The 25,835-nt window shown below is 41.2% G+C and overlaps 1 protein-coding gene and 1 pseudogene across 8 annotated transcripts in view; both read left to right on the forward strand.

Moving 5' to 3' along the window:
- Positions 1–25,835, forward strand: part of ENPP2 (ectonucleotide pyrophosphatase/phosphodiesterase 2) — a 108,001-nt gene that overhangs the window by 52,548 nt on the left and 29,618 nt on the right. For 6 of the 8 annotated variants that reach the window (XM_047725974.1, XM_047725968.1, XM_047725966.1 and 3 more), the window contains exons 9-16: positions 4,935–4,990; positions 10,808–10,873; positions 11,558–11,630; positions 16,064–16,219; positions 18,230–18,338; positions 21,089–21,214; positions 24,803–24,834; positions 25,537–25,664. In XM_047725974.1, coding sequence (XP_047581930.1) covers positions 4,935–4,990; positions 10,808–10,873; positions 11,558–11,630; positions 16,064–16,219; positions 18,230–18,338; positions 21,089–21,214; positions 24,803–24,834; positions 25,537–25,664 — 746 coding nt within the window. The remainder of the gene's footprint in view (positions 1–4,934; positions 4,991–10,807; positions 10,874–11,557; positions 11,631–16,063; positions 16,220–18,229; positions 18,339–21,088; positions 21,215–24,802; positions 24,835–25,536; positions 25,665–25,835) is intronic. The other 2 variants (XM_047725971.1, XM_047725973.1) reach the window with 1 other exon arrangement.
- LOC125097852 (U6 snRNA-associated Sm-like protein LSm3) lies at positions 2,828–4,810 on the forward strand (annotated as a pseudogene).

The raw sequence follows: 25,835 nt of genomic DNA on the forward strand, positions 1-25,835 counted from the left end.
TTTCCTACAGCAGATGCTACAGCCCCAGCCATCCCTCTGGTGTCTGGGAATTCCATTCATCCTGGCTCTGTGCTTTTGAATGCAAAGGAATCATTTCCCTGCAAAGCACTGCTAGAAACACTACAATAGTAGCTCATGTCTTTGAAAAACTTCTTTGCTTATTTTCTTTTTCAAAACTTCTCCCCTTCTTCTATTCACATTTAATTTAATGTGATCGTGTGTTGGATTTCACATTTAAATTCTCTGATTCCAGTGAGAAAGCATTTTTTAAAAAATTCCTAATAACCTATCAAGTAGGTGCAAAAATTTTTCCCACTTGTTCCGTCTTCAAAATGTCGTAACTAAGACATAAATGTTGAAAACTGTCTCTAGATAAAGCAGAGCAGTGGAGAATTGTTGGCATTAAAGGTGGGAAAACCAAACCAGTGTCCTGTCAGGTTATTTTTGTTGTGCTGTTTTTCCAGTCTTGGGGGAAATTTATATTCATTCAAATTCAGAGAAATACTGATTCCCTTTTCTCTGAATTAACAAGGAACTTGAAACTTCTCTCTCTCTCTCTTTCTCTAATGGCCCCAGAGGCTCAGTTTCAATATATATTTTTTTTAACCAACATTTTAGTGAGTTTTTTTCCTCTGTAATTACTAGAATTAATTTCTGTGTTCAGAAATATGATGTATACATATGACCTACAAAGGAACTTTTAGAGCTACTTATGATCTGATTTAACTTAAGAATGTCATGCTTCAATCTCCTACCATTTGCTAAACCTTGACAGAATGGCTGCATTACCACTAGGATCCCTTGGTTTGAGGTTTTTAAATGTTTTTAAATTTTAGATATTCTTCCATTTGTTCACTTTTTGCACTTTTCTGACCATGCTCCCACTTTTCTTTTGGAAAATATGGCCAATGTGATTTGTACTGAAAAGCAGGAAGAATATTTTTGCTTCCTTTTTTTTTTTTTGAGAAGGAATAAATTTTTTAAAAATGTTTTATTTATTTATTTGAGAGCGACAGAGTGTTGGGGGGGCTGGGGAGATGAGCAGAGGGAGAGGGAGAAAGAGTCCTCAAGCAGACTCCCCGCTGATCACAGAGCCTGCCATGGGTTCAGTCCCAGGACTCGGAGATCATGACCTGAGCCAAAATCAAGAGTCAGATGCTCCACCAATTGAGCCATCCAGGTGCACCAGGAAAAAAAATAAAAAAATAAATAAATAAATGAATGAATAAACACACACACACACACACACACACGCACAAAATTATATATATAAACAATTATATACAAATATATATAAATAAACAATTACCATTTTTTAAAATTTTTATTTTATTTTATTTTATTTTATTTTTAAAGATTTTATTTATTTATTTGACAGAGAGAGATCACAAGTAGACAGAGAGGCAGGCAGAGAGAGAGAGAGAGGGAAGCAGGCTCCCTGCTGAGCAGAGAGCCCGATGCGGGACTCGATCCCAGGACCCCGAGATCATGACCCGAGCCGAAGGCAGCGGCTTAACCCACTGAGCCACCCAGGCGCCCCTATTTTATTTTTTTTAAGATTTTATTTATTTATTTGACAGACAGAGATCACAAGTAGGCAGAGAGGAAGGCAGAGAGAGAGGAGGAAGCAGGCTCCCTGCTGAGCAGAGAGCCCGATGCGGGGCTCGATCCCAGGACCGTGGGATCATGACCTGAGCCGAAGGCAGAGGCTTTAACCCACTGAGCCACCCAGGCGCCCCAACAATTACCATTTAATTGTCTTCATGGTTTGTTTGCTTCTTACAGTTGGCCAATTTTTTTTTCTAATTACAAAGATGTTAATTGTCACTGTAAAAATCTGGGGAAGTGCACAAAAGTATAAAGGGCATATGACCCTAACTTTGCCCTTGGGAACATTTTAGCACACTCCCTTCTGCCACTCTCTCTCCCCGTGCTCTTTCCTTATACCATTGCAAAGATCCCTTCTGGTGCTCTTTTCCCGCATTGCTGAGCTAAAGGTTACCCATAGGGCTTCCTGTTACCCAGATAATGCCAACATCAGCATAATTCTACAACATAACTTTTGAAAGTGCGAGCTCATCATTTGGCAAAATTGCATTAAAAAATTTCCGTTAGAAAACCCCAGATTAATCTTATATTTCGCAACTGCAGGATAATGCCTAGTAAAACTTATTCGTAAATATGAAGGCACTGGATTTTGTATGCAGTTGTTTGGATAGGAAAACACTAGCGTGAGTCTCTGAAATTAAAGTAAGTTTGGAAATAGATCATTTAATGTAAGAAACTGGTTGGGGCACCTGGGTGACTCAATTCATTAAGCATCGGACTTTTGATTTAGTTCAGGTCATGATCTCATGGTCGTGGGATCCAGAAGGCAGGTGATCCAGAAGGCAGGTGAGGGCTTCAAGCTGAGACGGGAGTCTGCCTGAAATTCTCTCTGTCCTTCTGAACCCCTCCTTCTCTCTCTCTCTCTCTTTATGTGTTTTGTGTGTGTGTGTGTGTGTGTGTGTGTGTGTGAAATGGTCTCTCTGGGATCTGATGTGTTTTTGAGTCACTTGGTGGATGCCCCGCACTGAGTTTTGACTGAATCTTGACAGTAAGGGTGCTGCCAATGAGAAAGAATGGACGTGCCCAGGCCTGGACATGACCTTTCCTTATGGGTCCAGTTTCAAATGACCAATGCAAACTCTACAAAGCAAAAGGGTGCATGGCAAATTTCTTTCTACTTCCCAGACATTGCATTTTCTCAGTTTCCAGAGGCAGTTGGTGTGGGTAGAGGGTGGGCTCATGTTCTCTTGCCAGAGGTGGGATAGAGCGCAGGGTTTGAAACTTGGCAGACCATGTGGACCAGCAGCAGACCACCTACACTCTAGAAGAGTCCCTGGGTGTCATGAGGCTTGGTCTGGATGAACGAATTTATACAGAAATGAGAAAGGACAGAGAGATTTGAGGCAGATTACATGCTTATGATCAACATTTAAATATGATACTGGGGACTGTGGAAGAAACTGTGACTACTATAGAAATCGATGAGAAAACACACGGAGATATATAGATCAATAAACTGGAATATTCCCGATGCTCTTTGTCTGGGGAGATGGTGTTGTACTAGTTGCCCTCTGTGAAGAGTTAGCTGAAACAAAGAATTTACCGTGTATGGAAAATGGGAGATTTGCATGATCGCATCTTCAAGTGTAGAAGACATTCAAAAGAGAACCCTGCCCAGATTTTGAGATTAAGAAATAATGACCAAGGGTTGTTCCACTCCCAAAATGAATTGGCTTGCAGATAACTCAAAAATTCATAAACTAAAGGGCATCTTTTTTTTTCCTAACCCTTTCAGAAACATGATCGCCAAGAAAAAAAAAAAAAGAATGAATTCTGGTTGAAACAAAATGAATTTTGAATCCTGGTTGGCCTGCGGACCCCCAGCATGCCAGAGTTTGTCTGTAAAGCAGAAGGATGCTCTGAACCAAAGTCTGGAAGGGCAGTCAGAGCCATCAGAGATCCTTATCTCTATGACCTATCCCTATGGGATGAGGGCACCACCTCCCCCATGCTGGCATTCCCAAGGCAGCTCACACCTCCTCCAGTCTGAGAGAGTTCTCCAAGCTCTCCTGCCCATCTCTTACTTGCCAACTGCAAGAGCTATGATTCTTCCAGGCTGGAGATCTCCAGTCCTTCCTCAGGGGTTTGGGAATCTGAAGAATTCCCCAAGGCCAGATGTCCCAGACCCTTCTGAAGACATAGCCAACCTCACCGAAACACCACACCTCCCAATTTCCCCCTTTTCTCAAGCCCCAGAGGTTTCTCCTGGAGTCTGTAAGACCCTCTGGAAGTCTGGATACAAGGAAACCAGAAAAGGGGCTTGCTGCAATTCCTAGACCATTTCTGCTTGGGTCTTATAACAAAGCAGCCACATTTCCTGCTTGCCTCTTGAGGAGTGGGGGGAAGGTTCTTTGTACACACTTATGTTCAGTGGGACACTGGCCATCCTAAGCTGTTTTTAATGTTCCTAGAATAACTGGATTATATTTCTTTCCATTGCATCATAATTAAGATTAAAATTGATCCAGCGGTCACCAAATGCTAAGACACTGCTTTAAGGACTTTAAAAGTATTAACTCATTAAAGCTTAGAATAATCCCACGCACTTGGTAATACTATCTACCTTTTAAAGGAAACCAAAGCCCAGAGAGCTTAAGGAACTCACTAGAGGACTGCACCATTGGTGAGTGACAGAGGCAAGGCTTAAAACCCAGCGATCTGGTTACAGAGCTCAGGTTCTTAACCACGGAATCTTCTGTCTCCTACAACATTTGCTGGAAAGAATATTTTAAAAGCCTCAATGAAATGCTTGGTTCCCCTAACTTATCCCAGGAGCTTATTCCTTAAATTCTATTTATTGAAAGGCTAAATAAAAGATACATGAGAAAATCCAGAATAAAAAATATATATATTTTTTCTTTTCGCCCTTTTCATTCACCTTGTTTAAAACAAGACGAAACTAAGTTCCAAGATTCTGGCATCTGTGTACCATTGGGGTTCTCCTCTGTTGGCTTTCAATAGTACAGGAAACATATGGTCCACTCCTGGGTCCTTTGATGAGCAGAATTCCGCCATATAAGTGAAATGTTCAAAACAATGATCAGAAAAGACAGGTACAGAGAGACTTTTGAGATGAAATAAGAGTTAAAAATGCCACTAGGGTCACAGAAGAGTTTTTGAAAGCTTTTGCAGAGAATGTATTAAATGACATTTATGGAAATAATGATTCTGACTTCCAGATGTGAAAAGTGAATGATTACAAATAATGTGAAATTTATGGTGGGATGTGGGTAAAGTATAAGATATCTGACCTAATATATTTTAAAAACTTCTTCTTTGACCAAAACTCAGAACAATTTATAAGCCTCTTATATTTTCCTCATTAGCTATGGATTACAGCCACCAAGCAAGGGGTGAAAGCTGGGACATTCTTCTGGTCGGTGTAAGTTATCTTTATTTTGTCAATGTTTGTAAAATTGCAGTCATGATTTAGCTTACGAAACAGGAACTCAGTTTGGTTTTACTTCAGTTAAATATAAAAGAACTCGAGCTGTTAAATATTTTCTGATTAGAATGATCTTCCAAGTATTTTTTTAGATGTCTTCTCTCTCTTTTTCCCCCCATCGTTTCTTAACAGAATGTAAAGAATATTTTCTCATCTTCTTGCCATCCTAAAGATTTTTCTGTCCCTGTTGATTTTGGTAACTTACCACATAGGGAATGTATGTTTCTCTTAGACTATTTATTGCTGGGGTTTGCATTATCATTTTCTTTAAATATATTATAACTTGCTATATTTATTTTGGCTCACAACATTAAAAGTCTAGTGTGGTCTCAGACAGCTGATGTAGAGGACTAGAGATTGGAAATTCCAGATAGGAGACAAGGGGAAGCCTCTGTTTCCATTCCATTTTCTACCGAACACTAGGATTTCCCTAATAAGAAAAATGGAACTACTTCTCTTCCCCACAGAGGCAATGGGGTATTAGTAGTTAATGTTCATAAAATAGTCTTATGATGAAACTTACCTAATAAAAGTGTCAATGTGTTGATTTTTTTTTAAAAAGATTTTATTTATTTTATTTGACAGATAGAGATCACAAGTAGGCAGAGAGGCAGGCAGAGAGAGAGGGGGAAGCAGGCTCCCTGCTGAGCAGAGAGCCCGATGCGGGGCTTGATCTCAGGACCCTGGGATCATGACCTGAGTTGAAGGCAGAGGCTTTAACCCACTGAGCCACCCAGGCGCCCCATGTTGATTATTTTTAAGGCTCCTTAGTAAGAAAAGGAATCTGTTTCAACTTTCATGGGGATTTTGTTCCCACTGAGATGTTCTTTCCATTTTTTTTTTAACCACCTAAAGCTCTTTCCATATTTGCCTCTTATGCCTTAACAAAAATCTGACTATTCTATAATAGTAGTGTGCTGAAAGCAATCACAGGTTCACATTAATCCAGAATGGGACCATCTATATTCTCCAAATTCGGGAATAAAAGTAGCTTTTTCAGATTTGAAGGACTAAATTGAAATTGAGTGTGGTGATTTGAAAGTAAGACAGTGACCCTGTAAAAGTCTCCTTTTCCTGCTTACTTTTTTTTAAAGAGGTTTTTTGAGTTGAGAATAAGTGTGGGTATGTTAGAAATGACACGTAAATGACATGTTGCTCTACCAATTTAACCCTGGACTGTCATAGAATCTTACAGAAATGATTTCTTCTGCCCCACAACATACTTGTTTGGCAGAATGGAGAGGGGCCAATAACATAATTAATACCTAGTCCCCACCCTGGCCCCCCGAAACTGTTGCAGAGCTTCATTGAAAAGGCCCAGTGTTCTGATTTTGAATGGTAATTTTCTCCACCCATTTCAAGCCACTTCTAAGAAGGTAGCTTTTGTGTGCTCTAAACATGTCTTTAGTTTTGCTTTGCTTTCCAGGCTATTGTTCTTTTTTCTCTGTATTCTGGGAGTGACTTGGAGTCAGTTTTTTCCTTTCCTTTTTTTTTTTTAAAATCTTTTTATAACTAAACAAAAAAAAAAAACAAAACAAACCAGGGTTTTACTTTCAGTTATTTAATGAAATATACATCCGGGGAATTGACACATGGTACATTCTGAAAATTCCTAAATTTAAAACCAGATTGAGACCGCAGACTTAAACTCTGAAGGCCATCTTTTTTAACGTGGCTCTGGACTGCAACCTAGAATTATTCTTGCTTTTTATATAATAACATTTTATTTTTTAAAAATTTTTAAAGGTTTTATTTCTTTATTCGACAGACAGAGATCACAAGTAGGCAGAGAGGCAGGCAGAGAGCGGGGGCGAGGGGGGAGGGGGAAGCAGGCTCCCCGCTGAGCAGAGAGCCCGATGTGGGGCTCCATCCCAGGACCTTGAGATCATGACCTGAGCCGAAGGCAGAGGCTTTAACCCACTGAGCCACCCAGGTGTCCCTACATGATAACATTTTATTCCAAAGTCATCCTCAGCTGATGCCCCATTGCACGCACGTGCGTGCGCGTGTGTGTGTGTGTGTGTGTGTGTGTGAATTCATGTTCAAAGGCAGTAATTCCCTGAATGTACACGTATTTACATTGGTTCTAATCCCCACCTTGCCAGTTCATAGTCTGCTGACTGTGGACAAGTAGTTAAATCTCTCAATATATTAATGTCCTCATCTTTAAATGGCAATGAGAACATCTTCATCATAGGGTGTTGTGAAGATGGCATGGGCTAACTTATCGAAAGAGTGTAGGAGGGTACTTAGTACATAGAGAGTAACCGATAAATGGTATTTGTTTTCTAATTCACATCATCTCTTCCGACATTGACTGGGCAATGATGATACGTGTCCTAAGGTAATTTGTTCCCCTCGAACACTAAATAGCTCATCTAGCCCTTCATTTTCCATTCCTCCTTTTTTAAAAAGTTTTTTTAAAAAAATTTAATTTATTTATTTGAGAGTGAGAAAGAGCATGCACGTGAGAGAGAGAGAGAACAGGCAGGGGGAACGGCAGGAAGAGGGAGAAGCAGATTTTCTGCTGAGCAGGGAGACCCATGTGGGACTCAATCCCAGGACCCCAGGATCATGACCTGAGCTGGAGGCAGACACTTAACTGACTGAGCCACCCAGTCAGTTTTATCTTTTCCGACCATGTCTGACGTACTTGGTCTCATAACAACTTCTCTATCAAACAGTGATGGTGAAGACAACAGCATGAGCTCCATTTTCCCTTCTGTTTGGGTTCACAGTCTTCCTTTGCCATGTCTGTTTGCACTGTCTCTGTGTTGTATTTTAAACACTAATGGCGGGGCACCTTGTTGGCTCAGGGGGTTAAGCCTCTGCCTTCAGCTCAGGTCATGATCTCAGGGTCTTGGGATTGGGCTCTCTGCTCTCTGCGGGGAGCCTGCTTCCCCCGCCGCCCACCCCGCCTGCTGCTCTGCCTACTTGTGATCTCTCTCTGTGTCAAATAAATAAATAAACTCTTTAAAAAAAAAAAAACCACTAATGGCTAGGGCCCATGTCTTTTTGGTTCCTGGGATAATCTCATAGAGATAATCTAGAACTCCTAGGAAAGTTCAAGACACTCTGTCCTCCTCCTCATTGGAGAGATCACACTGTGGCTGAGAGAGGTAAAGTGTTGTGCCCAGGATCATACTTAGGAAGGATACTCAGTCCTCTACAGTGTCCCTCTCCGGGTCTTACCACGCACACACACTCAGCCCCTGCCCAGAAGTGACAATCCCGTCCTTGTCTTCCTTAAGCAGAGGACTGTGACTCCTCTGTAAGGGTCTTTTCGTAGCAGTATTTTGTATCTTTATTCACATTCACACAAAAACCTTGAACATCATATACGTTTAACAAGTATGTCGCGAATGAGTGTGTCGTCTCTGTGGACCAGTAAAGCCAGTACATGAAGACAAAAGCTAACGTTCTCTAAACTCAATGTCCTGGGCACTATCCGAAGTGATTTACATGTGTTCTCTCTGTGAATCCTTACAACAAACTTATGAGATAGGAATTATTTTTATCCTCATTTTATAGAGGCCCTGAAAGGTTAAGTAACTCGGCGAAGTCTCATCACCAACATACATTGGAGTCAGGATTCAACCCCACACCTTCTGGCCTTGGGGTGGACACTTTTATTCCTTGCTCACCACTGGACAAACCCCGTATCTAGCAGAGGTGTGAGCAGGTGTGTGTTGTGAGCACCACACTAGTTCCATTAGCTTGTGTTTTTCCACTGGCATCAAGCAAGTCCGTCAGAGTCCACGTTTGTGACTTAACACTGATTACACAATATGAAGCAGCTTGTAGGTAGGTAGGGAAGCGAGGTAAAATGGAAGGGCAACAGCATTTGCTTTTTTCTAAGTTAGGAAAGAATTCCAAATATGTAATTATTTTGTCCAGATACAGGGGATTTCTGAGGCTGCTGAATTAAATACCTGAAGTGATTAACGCGGCTTTGCTGTGCCTAGTTCTAATTCAATTATAGGATATAATAAACAGGGGCCCATTTATTCAAGGGCATTGGATTTTGTTTAAATTAGGACTCTTTTTCTGGGCTGGTGGAATAGTCCTAGTCTGAGAGGGGGCCAGAGGAATGACAAATCTCCTATCTAGGAGTTGGCGAGCGTGGCTAGCGGAGGGTGGACGTAGGGAAAGAGCTCCAGGATTAGAGCTCCTGCCAGCTGGAGGCTTCTGCCTTGGAGAAAGATGTGTCTTTCTCGTGGCCTGCCCTTGTTCACATCCACCAAGAGTAGAAGTGTAGATCGCTCACCAGCATCCCACAGTAAGTTTTCAGGAGAGTTAATTTTTTAGAGTAGTTTTGGTTTCGTAGCAAATTGAGCAGATGGTACGGAGAATCCTCATAGACCGTCAGTCCCCACGACACATGCTCACCATTATAGTGTCCCCCACCAGAGTCGTGTGTGTGTTACAACCCATGAACCCACACTGACACATCATTACCCCCTGGGGAACGTAATTTATCCTAGGGCTCACTCTTGGCCGCAGCCATTTTTAGTAACCACGATTAAACTTGGGCTTTAGTTTGAGTTTGTCATAAACAAGTTCTAACTCCCGGTCTCAGATGGGGAAGCAGAAAAGCCCGTGGTGCTCCTTGTTAGGAAACAGTAAGCCAATCTCCCCCATAAATAAAAACATTGCTCTGCTCATGAGCGTCTTAATGAAACTCAGCCCCAGCTACGGTGCTGTCATGTTAGCGGAGAGCTCTTAAAGCTGGTGCCAGATCTTGGGTAATTATATTTCAACAGAGGAATGAGACTTAAACACAAAAGTCATTGTGGATGAAGATTATACCCTTTTTGTCAGTCTTATAATTATATGGGCCTGTTCTTGATAGATTTTTATAGAGCTAGGAGAGAATTTTAAGACTACCTTTCCTAACCCCTTATTTTATAGAGGAAGAGTGGAGTTTCAGATTAACATTTCTAAAGTCATATAGGTCTTTAGAGATAGAATGATAACTCATGATCATTAATAAAAATTAAAGATTTTTTGGAACACACTATGTGCTAGGTACTGTACGTGCCCTTTTGCCTGGGTTGTCTCATTTTTTAAAAGACTTTATTTACTTATTTGAGAGAGAGGGTGTGCGTTTGTGCATGAGGTGTGGAGGGGCAGAGGAAGAGGGAGAAGCAGACTCCCTGCTTAGCAGGGAACCCCTTGTGGGTTCCATCCCAGGACCCTGAGATCATGACCTGAGCTGAAGGAGGGCACTTAACTGACTGAGCCACCCAGGTGCCTCTGTCTTGTCTTGTTTTATCTTCACAATCATCTTTCTTTTACCAATAAGTAAACTAAGGCCCGGAGAGGTCAAAGGGGTATAGAGGTCAAGAGCGGTGACAGCCCCAGTAAGATGCTGATTGGGGATGAAGGTTCTGGTCCCTCTGTGGCCACAGCTAATGGCTTTACTCACTCAATGGTGATGTTTCTGAGCCTGGGGTCCTTTCCACCTGTAGCAGAGTCTCTGATCAACAGGGCAGGTTCTGCATTTGACTGTGAACCAGAGTTTCTGGTCTCTCTAATGTGACAGAGGTTGAGCCATACAGTATGTTGCAGATGGATTGGAAGTTTAAACACGAATTCGAAAGAGGGCCTTTTGCAACAAGGAAGTGAAAACAGGTGGTGGTAAATAGAGAGCCCTTGGCCTGGGTACCAGAGCAAGGACTAAGCAGGCTGGAGGGTGTAGAACTGTGACCTCACATCATGTTTGCTTGTTATGATCCCCCCCCCCCCCACCAGGGTCATCCCTCATGAGCGGAGAATATTAACCATTCTGCAGTGGCTCACCCTGCCAGACGACGAAAGGTATTTATTGCTGCCCCCTGACTTGCCCTCTTTCTTCTTTCTAGCACATTTCCATCCTAGGTCAGAACAGGATGAGGACTAGATGGGCACGGTCGAGGTGTGGAATTCCTAAGTTTTGTGGTTCTCAACCTTGAGCCTTAGTTCCCTAAGAAAGATATGGTGACATAGACCATAGGGGACCCCTTAATTATGGGGGTTAGTACAACTGTTCGTCCTGGCCACTAGAGCAGAGCTCCGGGGTGGTTCCTGGCTTTGATAAATGAGCCAGCAGCAGCCTTCGGAGGACTAGGGAAGCAGTAAGACTGAGTTCTCCCTCTAATGGAGATGTTCATCCAGGCCACTGGCCCTGTGGTCCATGTGACTTTCCACTGGGCTCTATTATCTTGAGGATCAAAGACCTGAGTATGCGTTCAGATAATCCTTTGTGACATTTGCTCCCCGAAGGTGGTACCAGGCAGTTAGCACAGTGGGGGTACTGTAGGGGGTGGTAGATGCGGAAAGAATGGAATCCCCTCCCCCCGCCCGGCAAGAAACAAAAGAGATCTTTTCCGTGTCAAGATTAACAGTGGTTGGGAGATTACTTAACTAGATCTGAGAGGAGTTTTTCTCAGTGTGGAGGGATACTTGATATTCTTTGTTATCTGTGGTTTGGGGGAGATTCTGAACCTTCCAATTTCCCCGCAGGCCTTCCGTCTATGCCTTCTATTCCGAACAACCTGATTTCTCCGGACACAAATATGGCCCTTTTGGCCCTGAGGTTAGTAGCTTATCATCTTCCTGAGGAGAACCTGGGCCCCCGGGCTACTGACTGGATTTCTGGATTTGTATAAAGTCTCTTGGGTATTTGCATCTGCAGGTTTATATATAGTCAAAGAAGTACAAGATTAAAAACATTTAAAAAATATCTTAAACACACCTACTTCTTAAGCAGGAATTTCAGTTCTGATTGATTTGCTATTCAAACCTCACCTAAAGTTGGTGTTCATACGAGGGGTATATGCCATCCCTGAAGGCATCGGAAGGCAGGGGATCAGGAAAGGTTGGCATTTGCCATCCCTGAGTTAGGAATGGAAAGGCATCAGAGGTTGACACCTGCAGTACAAAACACTCAAGCTGAATTTCACTTCTCTTAAAAGGACTATGCATTTCAGAGAAGCTGGGTGAGCTAAGTAGCTCTAATAGCCTTAGCAGGTACAATCAACCTGGCATCTGTTCTAGCATTGGACAGTTTTTTTTGTTTGATAAATTTTGACACAGGGATATATACACCTGTGAAGCCATCACCACAATCAAAACTGTGAACATATCCATCACTCCCCCAAATGAAATTGATTCTTAATTAAGGGAAATGCACTACTGAACGAATCTATTTAGCAGAGCAATGTAATGCCCTTTTCTCAAACAGTCAGGAATCTCAGTTGAAAACCATCTGTTTGTTAGACGCTAACCAGTCAAATTTCAAATTCAGAGATGGGAAAAAGAGGAGGGCTGTAATTTATGATGTCTCTCAGTCATCTGGAGATGGAAATCTTCCTGGTGTTGCAGTATAGATCATTTTAAGACAGGATGGGATTTGCAAATCTAAAATGCTTTCCATCTCTCATTCTAACTAGAGTGGTGAGGTCTACATCAATGCTTGAACTTGATTGGGGAGGAGAAATCATTTAAAAAACTCTGCTGATGGAAACTGCCTCCCATTCTCTAATAGCCTATGATAGCACCATTGATGATAATTAAGTTCACTGTGTTCAGCATAAGATTGAGTAAGAAACATAGAGAAGTGTGTCTTGGTTTAAATATTTTTGAGCAAAATGCAGCATATCTAGCTAAAGGCAGTAAATACTGCATATACCAGAAATACCTAAGTATTTTTGAATGTTTGAACATCAATTCTGTGGTGATTTTTTTCAAACACTGCAAAGTAATGGCTATGCGAAAGCATTCTTGGTTTGCCTTAAATCATTGCAGCTCTGTAAGTCTGATGCTCTTTTTCCTCTCCCTTTGATGTTTAACGAGTGTCACATGATTATGAAACACAAATGATAAAATGAGATAAACATCTGTATGAAACGCAAATCTTACTCTTGCCAGTGCAAGCGTGGCTGTTTTATCTTTAGGATAACTTTCTTTGAGATTAATCTAAAGTGAACCAAAGGAACCACATTTTATTAAAATGTGAAAAAAAAAAAATCCTAAGCAGTTCCATGTGCCTTATTTAAAAGTTGAACTTTGCTTGGATAATAATGTCCCCTAGAAGATGCTATGGCTTCGTTAAGCCAGAGGTTGGTATTACCACTCTCTTAAAAGCCGGAGGTTGGTACCTAAAGAGATAGGGGGTGGCTCGGGTCACCTGGCCTTTAAGTGGACTTAGAGGCAGAATCTCAGAGCTCCTGGGTTCTTCCCATGGAATCCTTTAAACCTCCAAGAGATAAGCAGAGCAATCAGGTAAACAGCCATGTTCGATTCAGACGGAAGATATTCTTTATGTCAAAAGTTGGCTTTTTACTTTATGAACAGGTGGAACTCTCACAGTCCTCAGTTCTTTGAAAGTTATACAGCTCAGCAATGAGCATTCTTGACCCACAGACATCCCTGGATTTCTCATACACGTAGTTCAGTTGTATATAACATACTTGAAAGTGTATGTGTGTGTGTGTTTTAATCAAGAAATAAAGAGAAAATCTTATTTTTTTTTTTAAGTGCTGAGCAGTAATAATAGAACACAGTATAGAATGCTTGAATTTGTTGTAATGATGGCACTGTGCTCAGGGTTGCTCAGAAATATACAGAGATTTTTGTTCCCCTCCTCTAGAAGTTTCGAATTAAGACTTGGAAATAGTCATGCTATGTTCTTTCTAATATTAATACGTCTTGTAAGCTGGAATATTCTCATATATCCACTGGGTAAAACACTCTTAATTAGATATTTTGGAATGTATCTTCAGTTCTGGTTAACCTGGAAACCTGGCCACTTTCTTCTGGTAAGGCAAGGAATATTTTCAGATTTCAACTCTTTTTCGTTTGGTTCTAGGAATCTTATTTTTACTGAATGAAAAGCAAAACTGTTTACACTTTAAAAACATGAAACCAAAACAAGCCAGCAAAACCTCTCTTCTGTAGTCAACTAATTGGTTTCTGTCAATTATATACATGTGGTATGTGAATAAAGACTTTACGAGCCAAAATATTATTTATAAAATCAGTGACATGTCATCATTTACATCTAAGGAGAAAATACCTTGTATTTGAAGTTGAACTGAAGAAATTTAGTCTGGCAGAATGTTACGTGCTATGATGCAGTTAAAAATCTGTGCTTTATTTGCTTACTATCTGAGTATACTTTTTTCAGGACGATTCTCAAAAGCTATTAAATGAGATGACCAAACAGTGAGCTAATAGCCGCAAGAAATGGTGTATTGCTCCTGGTTTCATAGTGTAATGGTGAATGTTCAGAAACATGCTTGCTTTTGATTATTGGCGCAATCTTTTTCTCCTTGACCTTCTATGCTTTCTCTATGACTCCTCGTTCGGCTGCTGTTCCAAGCCTAGAGGCAGAGCTTTGGCTGGCTAGTTTCTACCTTCAGATGGCAAAGTATCCTTCTGAAAAGCAGGGAAATTTGCCCCTCTACCTTCCATCCTCCTAATAACCTCAGGCTAAATCTTCTAAGTCAGACTAAAGTACGGCTGGTCAGTGAAGACTTAGCTTTCGTCTACCTCTAACATTCAAAGAAGAAACTACCTGAGATGTAATCCTTGGATGAAAACTCATTTTGACTAAATTCTGTTTCTCCCACTGCTCCTCTAACCTGCTGCAACCACACGGGCCCGCTTGCGGAGTCTTTGGAATGTTGAGGTCTCTTGTCTTGCGAATGGCCGAGTGTCTGATGGGCGGACGAGTGCTAGCTGAAATGGGTTCGGTGACCATGAACTGGGAAACCCTCTTTTTCTTTTGCTTCTCTTCTCATGGAGAACTGCCTGAATACTAGATGCATTTAAAAAAAAAAACAAACCAAACTGGAGTCTGTGGGGCTGGGTCTTTCCATCCCTCTGCGGGAGAGAGAGGATGAGGTAGAAAAGCCTTTGCAGTCGCTTGCTCTAGAATCAGTGACCTGGCATGGCGGATGGCCTCCTCCTTGGATTCACTAACATTGTTCCTCCTCCTGCCCCTTCCTGCATCTGAATGGTTCTTGGAGCAGTCCCAGCGAGAGAGAGGCTCAATTAGGGAGACCCTAGGGCTTGCTGCTTTAATTCACCTTTGCACCATCAACAAATCAGGGGCCTGTTTTTCTCCAGCGTTTGGAAATCCCAAAAAGTTATCTTCCTTATTCAGCTTCTGTGTCATCTTCACTGCTCTCTAGATTTTCAAAATAGGATGCCAAGTACTGTCCTCACTCCCCACAAGAAGGGGATTTCTGATAGGAAGAGTATCAGCCCGCTGATTCTTTCTTCATATGTAAGACCAAGATGAAGAGATCTTGATGACTTTTTATATTTTACCTAATTTTACAAGATAATTTTTTAAAAGACAGTCTTATTTATGGTTATCTTGGGGTTAAAGTTCCCCTGTGCTGAAAACCCAAATTATCAGTGAGAAGTTCTCTCTCCTGCTGAAAGTCTCAATTTGTGTAAGTCCATAGCCATGACCAAGGAGGATTGCTTATTATTTATGTGTCACTCCACCCTTGGTTTAAAAAATATTTTTTCCTAATCCTCACCAATGAAGGTGACTCTTGTTTTGATATATATCGGTGGTGTGAACAGATATCCATCGGATTCTGAACTGGAGTCACCTATCTGTATCCCGCTGTCACCTTGAGATGACCAAATGGCTAGTGTTATATTTGGTTTTCTTCTAGTACTTTAAAAATGGAGAGTTTGGATAATGAAGGACCAGTCTCTCCCCAAGGCAGGAGTTATGGAATGCTGAACAGTATGTCACCCACATAACTAGATTCTCTTAGACTGTCTTGCTCTCGGGAAGAGACTGACGGCTGTGTCAAGGTGGATTGAGGAGGTTTCTCTCTATAGAGTTCCCGGAATCACTCCTCATACCCACTTTTTCTCACTTAAGGAGCCTTAGTTTTTCTAACTAAGGCTCTGCTGACCCCAGATGGCAAAGTGTGAGCTTTATTATCTGACCCAGAAGGACAGACGACTTCTGAGTCCAGACATCTCTATCCGCCAGTACAGGAGAGTAGTTATGGCTCACCTCTTACTCCGGCTAAGAGACCTAAGAGGAAGGTTATCCCTAAGAGGAGACAGGAAAGACCAGTTGCTCCTCCAAAGAAAAGAAGAAGAAAATTACATAGGATGGATCATTATGCTGCGGAAACTCGTCAGGACAAAGTAAGTTTATCTATTGTTCCAAAGCTTTGTGGCGGGCAGGTCTGAGTCAAAGGTTTCCTTCAGCGCCTTGGTTTGAAAATCAGCTGAATAAGTTTCAGAAAAACTCAGGTTGCATCATCCTTGGCTTGGAGTCCAGAAGAATCTGATACTTCAGAGGTTAACATTAAGGTGAAAACCTCCTGAGCTTTCAGCAAGATAGGAAAAAAGAACCTTCTAGAATTAGCTGCCCTAAAACTGGTATTAACATTTAGGCCTGAATGAATGTTAAGAAGGCTATTGGATTTGCTTGCACTTACTCATGGAATCTGTTACGATGCTTTGTAGCCTTGGTTCTTGAGAACAATCCAGAAAAGCAGTGAGGGGAGTCTTCAAAGACAATGTAAATTAGAACTCAACAGAAAATTGGCTTAGATTAATGGCCTGTACCTTTCAGAAAAGGTCCTAGTTTATAGATAAGAGAATGGCTAAGACAGAAGGAAAGAGAAAACAATGGAAAGTTGGCATTGTGTGTATTTTCTCATAGAGACATGAGTGATGTTTGCTCTTTTCAGTACATTCAGAATAGGCTATAGGTTGTCACTTCTCTTGAAACCTTCAGATATCTCCAAGGCACTGTCTTGCTTATGACTATCTGAGCTAATCACTGGAAGGAGGTCCTGGATTTCAGCTGGTTGTCTGGTGAGAACAAGTCATCGCCAAGGACTGATATATATGGCACTTTTTTTGTTGAGGTGAAGGTCTTAGAGGAGAGCCTGCTTTTCTCAGAAGCAAATACCAGTTAGTCCCACACGTATCAACGCTTCAGATGCTCCTTGCACGTATCATCCTGAGACTTGCACTTGTGGCTTACTCTTTGGGACAGAGTTTGAAACACTGACCCCTGTCATGAAGAAAAACAAGTTTACACCTAATTTTTACTGAGGACATGATCTGAGGAAAGGTCTTGGGTCATCTGAGAAGATGCTTATGGAAGATAATATTGTATGTCTGAAATTTAAGAAAATGATACACAGACCCCGCTGTTCTGACCAGTGTCCTGTGTGTATGTGTGTGGCTGCAGCTAAGTTGTAGCATTCATCCAAAGTACTGTCAAGTGTTTGTCTGATGAGGTGTTTCCTGGAAACCTTTCCATTGCACAGAGATGCCATGAGAGGGGAAGCCTTTATTGTGCGGGAGCATTCATGCTCTTAGATGCTTCCACTGGAAGCAAGAATATGAGAGACGGATTATGTTTCTTCAGCTTTGGAAATGTTCCTCAGGGAACTGAGTTCTTGTGTTTCCTTAGGTTGAATAAGAAATCTAGAACAAGCTCAGTGGTTCCCTTCTTGTGAAGTTAGGACTCTTATAGAATCTTTTTTTTTTTTTTTTTTTTTTTTTTTTTTACTCAAAATCAGCTTGAAAGGGACTAAATTGAGAAATAGCAGCTTGTTTCTTGGAAGAGGTTCTTCTATCAAGAATCAATTGTTCTCAGACATTGACAGTTCAATTCTTTGAAACATTAGATGGATTCTGTTGTAGTAATAAGATTCTGTTTTAGCATCCAATGGAAGGGTACCATTTTACCTCAGAACTGCTTTTGATTCACTTAGCCTCCATCTTCTCCCCATGATTCAAAACCTGATGTGATTTCACCTAATGAACAAGAGGCTTTAACTATCCATCTGACTTTCTTCTTACTCTCAAAATTCTTGGATTTAAATAACATTGTTTCATTTTAGAAAGGTCATTTTATCTCTAAAAAAGAAAAGAATTACCCTTCATATTTCTGATATTTTTGTATCACAGAATTTTGAAAGGGATTGGATGAGGAGAGGTTTTATGTTCCTGAAATAATACAAATAAAAGTGCTCAGAACAGGTTTCCATTAAGAGTGGCAGGCAAATCTCCCTAGACAAAGCTCTGCCTCTGGGCCTGAAGTTTTCTTTCCAGAATGTTCTAGGGATAGAAGAACTATGAGAAACTGGAAGGATAAAAAAATACCTGCAGGGACTAATTTGCTCCTTTTTCCAGATGACAAATCCTCTGAGGGAAATTGACAAAACAGTGGGGCAGTTAATGGATGGACTGAAACAGCTGAAGCTGCATCGCTGTGTCAATGTCATCTTTGTTGGAGACCATGGTAAAGCTTTGTTTTCTCTTTGCTAATAGGGCAGCCACATAGATCATGTTTCTGATGGTGTTTGGGGGAGGAACTCGTGCCCTCAGAATCCCAGATTGCATTCTTCACCACCTTCCCCCTTTCTTCAGGGTAGGGAAAGAAATCAGGCCATGACTCAAGGTATGAGATGATCCAACCATTTTGATCAAAATCAGGGACTTCCTGTGTCTTCCTTTCCTTTGCAGGAAAGGAAGTCTTTCTACAAAATTCTGTCTCTTACTAAAGTGTGTGTCTTACTAAAGATTTGCTTGTGGTGTTAATCACTTCCTCCATGAATGTGACATATCGAGTCCTCCTACCTCATCTCTGTTAGTCACCTCTCCCCAAAGGATCCTTTGAGTTTATGTGGCTAAAAAAATGAATCTAATTATGATAAGGAAGAAGAGACATGGGTTCTTAGCAAAGAAGAGGTGTATAAGTCAAATGATAGCCCCGTATTCACTGAGGGAATTTGAGACCTAAACCAGAGGGCCCTACTTCAGTTACAGAAACTGTTAAAGAGAGGAAGAAGCAGAGTTTTTCTAAAGCATTGTATAAAGGAGAAGAATTCATGACCACTTTTTTGAACATCCTAAACATTAGATATTAGAGAGCTGGAAGGGGGTCCTCAGAGAGCATTCGTATCTCCTAGCTGTGCATCTTGAGTTCTGGAGAGTACCTCCTGCATTCTAGAATTCTCAGTTTGAAAGAGTGACCCTGGAATGTGGTCTCACGTTCCCTTCTAGGAGAGCGTTTGGGGGAAAAAATTGGCAGACTTTTTGATATTAAGAAAGGCAGACAAGTCTCCCTAGTCAAAGGTCTGCTTTGGGCATGTAATTTTCTTCCCAGAATGTTCTAGAACATTTAGGAGAAATTTTTTAAAAAGTTGTGGGACTAACTTGCTCTTTGGCAGGGGCTAAATGCAACCCTCTGTGAAATCATGCTCTGCAAATTTGACTTGGTGGAGAGCTACAGATAAGACAGAGAATCTGGAGCATGGGACATGGCTGATTCAATTTAAGTTGCCCAGACGTGTCAAGAGCATTTGCTCACAGGCTGAAGCTTGATGTCTAAGACGTGGATGGGTCCCAGTCATATACTAGAGCATTTAAAGGTCTTAGATTAAAACCTTGTCTTACCAGGAGCAGGCTTCTGAGCTGAGTAGATCGCGTTGGCTTTGGGAACCATAAGGAAGCCATGGCATCCCTTTCTTGAAAGGTAGTGTGGTTTAGTGTTTCAGAGCCTGGGATTTGGAGTAAGAGTGGATTTCAATGGAGTTCAAATTGCACTGTGCCACTCAAGAGCCGTGAGATGTGGCCTCTTCCTATGCAGAATGAGAACACTTAACATTATCTACACAGAGTTAGTCAGGAGGATGAGAGGGGATGATGCTTGAGAAGCCCTTTGCATATGGTCTTTGAGAGCAAGAGGGATGGTTCACCCCGGGGCAGCAGAAGTGATTTCCTAGACATATAACCAACGGAAGATCTTTCCAGTCTTCCACTAATATGGATTTGGGACATCCTTTTCCTGAGTTAACAGTGTACTAAAACAGTCGCTGTTCATTGTTTTACTTTTTCTTTCTGGGAGTTTAAATGTTAAAAGACAAATTCTATACCCTTTATGCTATGTTGGAATAAGGTTTTGTCTTTTTTCATTCCAATTTGTATTGAAGAAAGAGGTAGGGGTGTCTTGATCTGGGACTCTCAAGAGGGAATAATTTGGATTTATCAGGTCTGTGCCACTCTGGGTTATATTTCTTTATTTCAAAACCTTAGGTTGTCCTTTACAGAATCCCTTATTTCTCTGCTCTTAGAGAATATCTATCTATTGGATTGTGCCAAGCAGGATATTAAATCTTCACAGTTCCATGTCACCTCAGAAATTTCAAAATGACCAGCCTCCCTAGTCTGTTATTCTGAGATTTGAGTTTGTGTTGTTATTTATTTATTTATTTTTAACATTGATCAAGACATTTTTTTGTAGGGGGGCAGGAAACAAATCTTGTATGAGGGAGGAATACTTTTTGGTTAAAAAAATTTCCTACCTAGACCCTTTTGTATTCTACTTGCTAGCCTTTAGTTTTGACTGATTACATTGTTTACAACTTGTTTTCAGCAATATTTTGTTTTTCAGTTTGGGTGGTCATTAGGGCTGACATTTTTTTTTCTCATCTCTTATTGCCAGTATTGTTTTGTCAGTAACATCCAAGGTCACCAGTGGAGACAGAGTGAGGACTGGTGATTATGTACTCAAGTCAGGAGATATATTGGAGAGAAAGAAAATTGAAAAATTACATTTTATAAAAGAGACACAGGACTATATATTCTGGTCATTTACACCACCCCCAGTGGGAAGAGTTTGAAGAAATCTAGGATTCTTTGTGTTTTGTTTTGTTTTGTTTTTTAGAGTAGATCTTTTTCATAATGGCTATGTAAGTAGCTTAAAAGAAAGATCATTATTACTTCCTTTGTCTTGCTGTTTTTGCTGAATGACTTTAGATGATCATTGAGATGATGCATTTTCAGTCTTCGAGCACTGCGAAATGATGTGACTAAATCAAAACCTGGTGAAAAGTGATATAAAGAAGCATTAAAAAATTTAAAGCCAAGAGGGGTCCTCACATTAAGTTGTGACAAATGAACTAAGGAGATGCCTGGATGATATTTTTAGTGTCTGTGTTAGGATTTTAAATTTATAATGGCCTGAAAACACTTCTTTTTCTCCCTTAGGAATGGAAGATGTCACATGCGACAGAACGGAGTTCTTGAGCAATTATCTGACTAATGTGGATGACATTACATTAGTGCCCGGAACTCTAGGAAGAATTCGGCCCAAATTTAACAATAATGCAAAATGTAAGTTGAGTCTTAAAATACTAAGTTGTGAGAATGGTAATATAGTAGAGTATGTAAGGGCTTTTTCTCTGAAGCTGGACTACTTGGGTAAAAATCCTAATTTTGCTACTTCTTAGCTAGGTGGCCTTGAATAAGTCATGTAAAGTCTAAGCCTCATTTTTTTCATCTGAAAAATGGGAAGCTTTGAGTTATTGTGAAAATGAATCTGTGCACATCCCTTAGAGTGCGTCCTGGCACATGGTAGCATTATGTAAATATTTGCTCTTGTTTTCTTTATGTGGAAAATACACTTAATTTGAGACATGCATACAACCATAAGCTTTTACAGGAGAGGACTGTTTCAACAAGAGGCGCAGGCTTGCTCTCTCGCTGAAGCTGGGGAGTCTAGGACAGGGTTGGCAGAACCACACTCAGACCCTGGATGTCCCTAGGAGCCCAGTTGAAGGGGACTCTTCACCTTTATGAAAGTGATTGACAGAATGCAGGAGAATGATGACGCCCTCGGGAAATCATGGCCGTTCTACAAGATATGAACAGGAACAATCTGGTTCAGGTTACATATGCTACTGATGAGAACTTTTATTTATAGACTAAGGTGTTTTAGGTGGTGCCCATCTAGCTTCTGAAAAGTCCACAGTTTTGTTGGAGACATGCTGCATTTTGGGGGGAAGAAAATCTTTTAGAGGTTTTAGCCTTGGAAATAAGAAACCATTGGCACAAGTGCAAAGCTTTGGAAAATTAAGTTTTTCCCGAACTGCGTTCCTGAGTCAACACGAAAGGGAACTATTCCAAGGTCAGCTCCAGGCAACGTTGTAAAATAAACAAATGATCAGTGTTTCTGCAGCTTCTCTCCATGCCCTTTCTGTCCTCTGTGTCCTCCCCAGTTCTCTGCTTACTTGAGACAGGCTGGCCCTGGCCAGAGACAGGACACAAGTCACTAGGGTACCTCTTGATTTAGTACTTCTATATTAGGGCTTAGGCAAGACAGGCTTTGTCTATTTTGAAAGGTCCTTCACACATCAGTAAATGTAATGGGAAAGCCATTTTAGGGGAAAAGGAAAACTTTCTTGGGGCCAATGAAATAATAAGCACCAATAATTAAATGTTTCATACCGTACAAACACTTGCAGATATGTGATTTCCTTTGGTGAGGATCAGTAGAGGGGGTGGTGAACAGTATAGACATTGGTGGCAGGATGTCTGGGTTCAAATCCCAACTCTGCCAGGTGGTCCCTCTTTGACCTTGGATGAGCTACTTATACGCTTCATGCCTTGGTTTCCTCATCTACAAAGTAAGGATTGTTGGAAAGATTAATGAGGGATTATCTGCATGTCACATGAATTAGTGTTTAGCACATAGAGTTGTATAAATGTTAGCTACAGTGATGACGTCTTGGTCATATCACTATTTCAGCTAAACATGCACAGTCTTCTTTAATCCTTCTAATAACCTTGTGGGCCAAGTGTTACTGTCCCATTTTGCAGAGTAGAAATCAAGGCCCAGAGAGAGGTGGCGTCACCGACTAGGAGGATGAGAGCTAGGAAGTGGCAGAGCTGGGATGTGAAACCAGACTCCAGGTCTTCAAGCACCAGCCTGTTCTGGGGGACCTCTTCCCCGCAGGCAAAGTGGGAGCTGTCAGCAAGAGAGGCCTGAGAACTTCAGGACTGAAGGGTTGGTGTCCTAAACATGGGCTTGGGCATTTGTTATTTTCCAGTCATTCTCTGGGATTTATCTGAGCACAAGATTGCCCCATGCTATTTATTTTTCTTCATTATCAAAGAACGTGAACTTGCCCACTGTGGTCCCTTTGAGGACTGTGGTTTATGAGCTCACGGAGTGCAGAGCTTTGAAGCATGGTATTGTGTTTGCTAGAGTCCCTGTGGGCAAGCCCCTCTCTTCTAAATGCCCATTGGCTTTGTGAAGATTCTAATAGCACCTGCCTCCCAGAGTAGCTGGGAGACCAGAGAAAAAGTATCTGTAAAGCTTGCACATGATTGGGACACAATTTGGGAAATCATTTTGCTACCATGATTCCTTACTTGCTTTCCATTAAAAGATGCAGCTAAGAGATGCCTGGATGGCTCAGTCGGTTAAACGTCTGCCTTCAGCTCAGGTCCTGATCCTGGGGTCCTGGGAGGGAGTCCATCTCACCTCAGGGTACCTGCTCAGTGAGGAGTCTGCTTCTTCCCTTCCCTCTGCCCACCCAGCACCCACTTGGGTTCTCTCTCTCTCTCGAATAAATAAATAAAATCTTTTTTTAAAAAGATGCACCTAAAATTGAACCCCAATTTAAGTAGAAATTTAAGTAGAATGGGATACACATTTTAGCTTCGGATTTCATAGCTTTAGAACCAAGATTCTGAAAACTGTCATTGACAAGTGTGTACTTACACTGCAAGGCAAGCTTAGTCATGCATTTTCAACAAAATACAAATATTTATTTGTATTTATTAACATGTTTATTGAGCGCCTAGTATGAATGAGGCCCTGGGGTATAGACATGACCTACTCTACTGACATGTAAATTTCAGGGAGGACTGCTTCTTGAAAGTTGCTATCTCTTCTGTATGCTGCTTTCCTTTTCTGCTGATTCTATAATGACACACTAAAGCAAATTTTTTGGAAACAAAACGAAATCCAACCAACCTACAATCTGCTGTTTCTCTCCACACCCACCCCCCAAAAGGGGCCTTCAGATAATATAATCCTGTCCACAGTTTATACATAGCCATCATTTACATAGTTTTGCTTTTAGCTCTTCCAGGGTACTGACTAAAATATCTTTTGTCCACTGGTAGTGAAAATAAAGGAGGTTTGTGTGTGTGTGTGTGTGTGTGTGTGTGTTTGTGTCTGGAGAGGGACAACTACCTGTGGAATTAGGTCCATGGTGTTACTGAGGAAACCAAACTCTCTGTAGAGAAAAATAACTCAATGGATTAAAGTTTCATCTTAAAGTTGATAACTTGTTTCCTAGATCTGCAGATAAATAGGAAGTTATGCTAAAAGCCCCAAATGCCCAGTTGGGTTCCTGACGTCAAATTGCAAATAAACTAAAGCCAAGATCTGGAGCAACCATTTGGGGGTAACTTAATGATGTTTATCTTCCATTATCCTTGTGCTCTGGGAGGAGGAATTCCCTTCCAGAAGAGGAGAACCAGATCTAGCAGGGAAATTTACCACTGGAGTATTTCTGCTCCATTTCACTGGCCAAAATTTTAAAATACCAACACACAATTTTGTGTGTGTGTGTGTGTGTGTGTGTTTTAGAGATTCATTTATTTATTTAAGAGAGAGAGAGCAGGGGGAGGGAGAGGGAGACAAGTAGATTCCCTGCTGAGTGGGGAGCCTGACGCAGGGCTGGGTCCCGGGACCCTGAGATCATGACCTGAACTGAAACCAAGAGTCGGATTCTTAACTGACTCAGCCACCCAGGTGCCCCAATTTTACATATATTTTAAACAAATCTTAAAGTGATCACTCTTCGGGGAGGGGAGAAAGAGAAAGAATTTAGTCTTGCTGTAAAAATTATTTCTCTTAGTGATTATTGTCATCTCTTTTGAAATTGTTCTCCTTCTCTCTTTGAACAGATGACCCCAAAGCCATTATTGCTAATCTCACGGTAAGTATTGAAGGTCACCTGGCCTCTGCCCTCAGAGTAGCTTCCACACGCTCACTTCCTAGGATCCCTTACCCTGTGGGGCAGGAGGAACATTTTCCTTACTGCCCAGTGATCCCATATATTTGTTTCTCTAAGAGTTTTCAAAACTTCAAAACTGTGGACAGCTGCAGGCTCCCTAATGGTCTTGGCAGTGATACAAACAGAATATTTGATCTTTCCATTAGAACTGAAAAATACTCATTCATGAGTAAACAAATCCTTGCTCTCTCTGAACCAGATCTGCCCATCACCCTATTCCATTGTCCTCCCCCAATGCCCCATACAGGATGTAATCACACAGGCCCAGGTCAGCATCCTCCTCCCTCCACCCAACCTCCCATCCCTTGACTTAAAGTAGTTGGAAAAGGCTTTAGAGTTTGAGTTGCTCTTAGTGACAGTCTCACAAGTCAAGAATGTATCTTAAAAAATTCCTAACTCCCTCTGATAACCTTCCATGTCATCTACCAAGCTGTCAAATCCCCTTTAAACCTAATTGTTTCCAGCTTGTGTTATTTGATGGGGGGTAACAAATTCCATTTATTCACTAACAGACCTTTTGTTTGACTTAAAAAACCTCCTTTGACTTTCTAGAGAGAGACAGACTATCTAGGACTTTTCCTAGAAAATACTCCATATAAAGTCCAATTTGCATTTCTGTTTCAGTGTAAGAAACCAGATCAGCACTTTAAGCCTTACATGAAACAGCACCTTCCCAAACGCTTGCACTATGCCAACAACAGAAGAATTGAGGACATCCATTTATTGGTGGACCGCAGATGGCACGTCGCAAGGTAACTTGGGGATTGGCAGGGACTGTTTTTGATCTTCGTAACCACCTCTTTGATAACTGGAGTGCTATAAGGTCCTTAGCCATTCAGAAGAAAAAATAAAAGAAAAAGAAAAAAAAATCTCTGTTGGAAATCCCACCATTTGCAAAGACTTTTTATGCTAGATAAACACTT

This window comes from Lutra lutra, chromosome 4 (assembly GCF_902655055.1).
Source record: "Lutra lutra chromosome 4, mLutLut1.2, whole genome shotgun sequence".
Classification (NCBI taxonomy): domain Eukaryota; kingdom Metazoa; phylum Chordata; class Mammalia; order Carnivora; family Mustelidae; genus Lutra; species Lutra lutra.